The 6,232-nt window shown below is 61.2% G+C and overlaps 1 protein-coding gene across 1 annotated transcript; it reads left to right on the top strand.

Moving 5' to 3' along the window:
- The first annotated feature begins 1,078 nt into the window (after nt 1-1,078).
- On the top strand, nt 1,079-5,882 carry SOX4 (SRY-box transcription factor 4). Its single transcript, XM_075493752.1, has one exon. The coding sequence runs from the start codon at nt 1,991-1,993 to the stop codon at nt 3,308-3,310; it is 1,320 nt and encodes a 439-aa protein (XP_075349867.1). The 5' UTR covers nt 1,079-1,990; the 3' UTR covers nt 3,311-5,882.
- The last annotated feature ends 350 nt before the right edge of the window (nt 5,883-6,232 follow it).

The following is a 6,232-nucleotide window of genomic DNA, read 5'->3' as shown; positions in this document are numbered from 1 at the left end:
CAGGGGGCGGGGGGACAGGCACGGCAGCACCTCCGCCCCGGGAGGCCGGTACCTGCCCGCCGGCCCAGCACCGCTTTTTGCCCCCGCGGCCCCTCCCGCTCCCGGGGGACCCGGCGGGGCCGGGCCGGGCCCCCCAGCCGCAGCCCCCCCCCGGGGTCGGGCGGCGCGGCGGGGCTGCGGCGTGCGGGAGCGGCCGGTGGCGAAGCGCAGGGGAGGGCGCGGAGGGCAAACGGGCGGTAAAGGCAACACCTCTTCCTCCCACCGCGCCGGGGAGATGAGGTGGGTGGCAGCGATCAATTAGGGCCGTCGCCTGTATGAGGCTGGCCGCTCGGCGGGAGGTGCCAGCCGTGTGTCCCGTCCCACCCCCGGCGCCGCTCAGCTCCAACTCCGTGGCGGAGGGGGCGTGACGGCAGCGCTTCGCGGGCACTTCTCGAGGGGCGACGACCCCTCCGTAGCACTCCGTGTGTGGGCGCGGGGCGGCGCGCACGGGGAGCGCTCCGGCATCCCCTCGCAGCCCCCGGCGGCGCGGCCCGCCGGGCGTGCGGCAGCGCCGGCTGCGGGGACACCCGCCCGTCCCTTTGTGCGGGCAGGTGTCCCCGCTCGCCGCCCACCCGCGGCCGCCCCGTCCCCTCCGCCCGCCCCGCCGCGACCCCCAGCGCCGCCTCCCGCAGACACGGCGCGCGGGGGCGGGCCGGGTTAGTTCCCCCCCTCCCTTTTTTTTTTTAATTATTTGTATTAAGATGATTTTTGCTGATTTCCTAATTTTTCCCCGGCAGGGAGGAGGGGAGGGCGGAGCGCGGCGGGGGGGCGCGGGCACGTGCGCGGCGGGGCGCGGGGCGGCGCGCGGGGCTGCCCTCCTGCCCCTTTTAAAAAGTTCGCCCCGCCGCCGGGAATGAGGTCAGCGCGGGCGCTTCTCATTGCACGCGGCGATTATTACCGCGCCGCGGCGGCCGCCAATCGCCGGGCGGCGGGCGGGGCTTGGCACGCGGAGGCGTTGGATACAGCGCCCGATTGGCCGCGGGGCGGGCTGCGAAAGGATAAAGCGGCGCGGGGCGGGCGCGGGGTCCGCTCTCAGCTGCAGCCGGCGGAGCGCGGCGCGCGGGGGGCGCGGGGCATCGCCCGGCGGGCGGGCGCGCGGGTCGGCGGGGGGCCGCGGGGCTCCGCGCGCGCGGAGCAGCAGCAGCAGCAGCACCGGCGGCCGCGGAGGAGGAGGAGGAGGACGGGGCTCGGCGCCCGGCTCGCCGCTCTTCCTGCCGGGGACGTACACACTCGTTCATGCACGAGCGCTTTTCTTTTTTTTTTTTTTTTCGGGGATTTTTTCCAATTGTTACTATTTTTTCCTTTTTTTTTTTTTCTTTTTTTCCTGAGGGGTCTTCTGTTCGCTCAGTACCTCGCAACTGCCAAATCCTACCTGCACAAACTCCGGGCCGCCGACCCCGCCGCCACCACGAGTCCTGGAGCCGGGGTTTTCGGGGCTTTGGGGGCGCGCCGCCTCCCCCCTCCCCCGCGGCGGTGCACGCTGGCCGTGCCCAGCGCTGAGAGACTTTCGGCGGCGGGCGCGCTGCTCTCCTGAAACGCCGGGGGCAGGCGAAAAGCGCTTGTGAACTGGACCAGCTGCTTCGGGGAGGGGGGAGATCCGAGGTGGTGAGGAAAAAAAGCAGACCGACACCCCCCTCCAAAAAAAAAAAGCCCAAAGCACCCCAAGAAAAAAGCAAACTTGGACGGGCGGCTCGCGGCGCTGCTTTTGCAGAAACTCTCTCTGACCGCGGGCGGCCCCGCCGCCGCCGCCGCCTGGAGGGGGAGAGGACCGCGCCGCCGGGGAAGAGGCGCCGGTGTGGAAGTACAAGTGCTGCGGGGAGCGGGGGCGCGGCCGCGGGGGGCTGCGCGGCTGGCTGCGCCGCCCCGGTGCCGCTGTGAGAAGTTGCGCGCCCTGCCCCGCGCCGGAGCGGCGTTGAGCCCCGGCGAGCCCCCCCCCGCCGCCGCCGCCGCGATGGTGCAGCAGACCAACACGGCGGAGAACACGGAGGCGCTGCTGGCCGCCGAGACCTCCGACTCCGGGGCCGGCATCGAGCTGGGCATCGCCTCCTCCCCCACGCCGGGCTCCACCGCCTCCACGGGGGGCAAGGCGGACGACCCGAGCTGGTGCAAGACGCCCAGCGGGCACATCAAGCGGCCCATGAACGCCTTCATGGTGTGGTCGCAGATCGAGCGGCGGAAGATCATGGAGCAGTCCCCCGACATGCACAACGCCGAGATCTCCAAGCGCCTGGGCAAGCGCTGGAAGCTGCTCAAGGACAGCGACAAGATCCCCTTCATCCGGGAGGCGGAGCGGCTTCGCCTCAAGCACATGGCGGACTACCCCGACTACAAGTACCGGCCCAGGAAGAAGGTGAAGTCGGGCAACAGCTCCGCCAAGCCCGGCGACAAGGCGGACAAGGGCGGCGGGGGCGGCGCCGGCGGGGGCAGCGCGGGCGGCGGCCCCGGCGGCCCCGCGGCCCCCGCCAAGCCCGCCCCGAAGAAGGGCGGCGGCGGCTCCAAGCCCTCCCCCGCGGGCGGCGGCGGCGCGGGCGCGGGCGGCAAGCCCCACGGCAAGGCGGCGGCGGGCGGCAAGGCCGCCCCCTTCCCCGGGGAGCCGCCGGCCGCGCTGCTGCCGCCCGAGCACCAGGCGCTGTACAAGCCCCGCGGGGCGGCGGGCGCGCCCTCGGGCCCCGGCAAGCCGCTGGCCGAGAAGAAGCTGAAGCGGGTCTACATCTTCGGCAGCGGGCAGGCGGCGGCCGCCTCCGCCTCCCCCGGCGGCGCCGTGCCCGGCAGCCCCACGCTGAGCAGCTCGGCGGAGGCCGGCGACCCCCTGAGCCTCTACGAGGAGGGGGGCGGCGGGGCGGGCCGGCCCGACGGGGACTGCGGCGGCGCCGCCTGCCCCTCGCCGCCCGGCTCCGGCTCCGGCTCGGGCTCGGGCTCGCCCTCGGATCACCGCAGCTACACCAGCCTGCGCGCCTCCTCCCCGGCCCCCTCGACGGCGCATTCCTCCTCCGCGTCCTCCCACTCCTCCTCCTCTTCCTCCTCCGGCTCCTCTTCGTCGGACGACGAGTTTGAGGACGACCTCTTGGACCTCAACCCCAGCCCCGGCTTTGAGAGCATGTCCCTGGGCAGCTTCAGCTCCTCGGTGCTCGACCGGGACCTGGATTTTAACTTCGAGCCCGGCTCGGGCTCGCACTTTGAGTTCCCGGACTACTGCACGCCGGAGGTAAGTGAGATGATCTCGGGGGACTGGCTGGAGTCCAGCATTTCCAACCTGGTCTTCACTTACTGAGGCGAGAGCCGGGCCCTGCTGGAGGAGGCACAGACGCGCGTTGTCGGCAGGACTGGCCCACCCCGCCGGGGCGCTTTTGTTTCTTTCTTTTTCTGGGAAGGGGCTGGTGAGACTGCTTCTTGTGCTCGGGGGGAGAGGCGGCGGGAGAGGCATCGCCCTCTCCTTGCGGAAAGGCCCGCAGTCCCCTTCCTCCGGCTGGAGACGGACCCGCACACACCCCCTCCGAGAGACGAGCCTGACGTTGCTTTTCCAGAGACTGGCGGGAGCGAAACGCTGTCCTTTTCCTGAAATAAAAAGATTTCCTGAAAAGAGAGACGAGGCGGGAGGGGGGGACACCACACACACCTCTGGGCTCTTTGTTATTGCCCACTTTATACGAATAAAGAGGAGGGGGAGCGATGCATTGTGCTGAGCGCACACTGGATGTCTTGAGCATTCGCCCTTTCGTGTGAAAGAGCGATCAGAACTGCTTGAAAAAAGGGAGAAAAACAAACAAAAAAATCCACCCAAGCCCTTGCAAGGTTCGCTTTTGGGGGGAGCAATCCTGTCCCGGTTTCTTCTGCGGTGAGAGGAGGCGACGATGATGGGAGGAGGAGGAGGAGGCGGATGGAGCTGGGCGCTGGACTGAGATCCTAGTTGAGCGGAGAAGAGCCAGACTAACACTTGAGAGCTGTCTTGGAAATACGGTGGGAGGAAGATAATAATAAACTGAAACGGATTTGCACGTACAGATGAGGTGCCGGCAGCGCTTTTCTCGGTCACCTTATGTCATATGTAGAGAGAAAAATAAGGCCGAAACTTCAAGAACACTGAAAACTTCTTTTCAAACAGAGACCGAACGGGAACAGTTTCTGTCATGATGTGGTACAGGGGAAATGGAGGGCGATGGCTTTTGCAAAAAAACCGAAAATACTAAAAAAAAAAAAAAAAAGTAGTTTTTTTCTTCTTACTCAGAATCGTGATGGTGTTGGATTATTTCACTGGTGGGGTTTAATACAGCATGTTATCCTGTCTATCTTTTTAAGATTTCTGTAAGACTGTTGAACAGTTTAAAAAAATAGTGTTAGGATAATATAAAAACAGATAGATGGCGCTATGTTTGATTCCTACAAAAATATCACCAGCTTTTTTTCATTCTTAACTCTTTAAAGGATTCAAACGCAACTCAAATCTGTGCTGGACTTTAAAAAAAAATTCAGGACCAAATTTTTTCTCAGAGTATGTATGTGTTTGTTCCTTATAGCTGTAAATGAAAAGACTGTTTTTTCTCACCGATGCTCCATCCTCGTATTGTTTTTTTTCCTTGTAAATGTAATCGGATGCCATTTTATAAGTGGACGTATTTATACTGGCCAAACATTTTTGACTTGTATTTCTTTGTCCTTTTTTGGTAGTTCTCGTTGTTACCCGCACCATTTTTATGTCTCCTTCACTGAAGGGCTAGAGTTTTAACTTTTAATTTTTTATATTTAAATGTAGACTTTTGACACTTTTAAAAACAAAAAGAGAAGAGAGATGAAAACGTTTGATTATTTTCTCAGTGTATTTTTGTAAAAAATATATAAAGGGGGTGTAAATCGGTGTAAATCGCTGTTTGGATTTCCTGATTTTAACAGCAGGGCCGCTGGTTAGTATCTCACACGCGTGTGCGCGCTCACTCACACTCTCACACACCCACGAATCAGCCCCTACTTTATCCATGTTTACACTCCAATCTGCAGGCATCTTAAAGTGACAGCATCCCTCGCCGCCCGCGCCCGCCCTGCAGCCCCCTGCCTTTCCGGGGGAGCGGGCGGGAGGGGGCCGGGGAGCCGGCGGGGAAGGGGGAGCCTGAGACGTATACACTGTATGCTACCGTTTTGGGGGGAAACCTGTCCCGGAATGAAGTAAAGCAACTGGTGCATTTACACAGAAGGGATCCTGTACCTTTAACTTGTAAACCACATCGTTTGCACTTTTTTTATAAGCAAAAACGTGCCGTTTAAACCACTGGATCTATCTAAATGCCGGTTTGAGTTCGCGACACTATGTACTGCGTTTTTCATTCTTGTATTTGACTATTTAATCCTTTCTACTTGTCGCTAAATATAATTGTTTTAGTCTCTTATGGCATGATGATAGCATATGTATTCAGGTTTATAGCTGTTGTGTTTAAGATGAAGAAAGTGAAAACATCTTTGTACATTTAAGTCTGTATTATAATAAGCAAAAAAGAAGATTGTGTGTTTATGTATGTTAATATAACATGACAGGCACTAGGACGTCTGCCTAATGAGGTGGTTCCGTTAAGGGTTTAACTTTTTTTTGTTCTTTTTGTTATTTTTTTGGTCATCCATCCTGTGCAATATGCTGTGTAGAATTTTTTTTTTTTTTTTTTTTGGTCTAACGATCACCCACAACGCCACGTTGGGAAAGAAGAGGGAAAAAAAAAATCATGCCAGCTAACCATGTCAAGTTCACTGCCTGTCAGATTGTTGATAGACCTTCTGTAAATAACCTCTCTTTTTTTGTTTTTTTTTGTTGTGTTTTTTTTTTTTTCTTCGGGAAGGAAATAAAATCAGCTGGAACTGAACCCTAACACTAGGCTGCTCTTGTCATCATTGCTACGCCCCCAGCCCTCTCCGGGAGGGTTTTTCTCGCCCTCCCGGCAGCGCTACCCGCAGCCCGCCGCAGCAGCGGCCCGGCCCCGGCGGCAGCGCGGAGCCACCGCCCCACGGCCGGCCCCGCCGGGAGGGGCCAGGGGAGGGGCGGCCGCGCCGCCCAACCACCGCCCCCCCTCCCCGGGGCCGCCGGGGCCCGGCCGGGGAGTGGGGGTGGCCGCGGCCGCCGGGAAGCGCCGTCGCGGGTGCGGGCTGCGGGGCCGGGCTCGGCGGCTGCGGGCGGGCGGCTCCAGGTGAGGGGGGCGGGAGGAGCCGGTGCTGT

This window comes from Mycteria americana, chromosome 2, assembly GCF_035582795.1.
Source record: "Mycteria americana isolate JAX WOST 10 ecotype Jacksonville Zoo and Gardens chromosome 2, USCA_MyAme_1.0, whole genome shotgun sequence".
NCBI lineage: Eukaryota > Metazoa > Chordata > Aves > Ciconiiformes > Ciconiidae > Mycteria > Mycteria americana.
The sequence above is the reverse complement of the archived record's forward strand: the minus strand, read 5'-3'. Positions and strand labels throughout refer to the sequence as shown.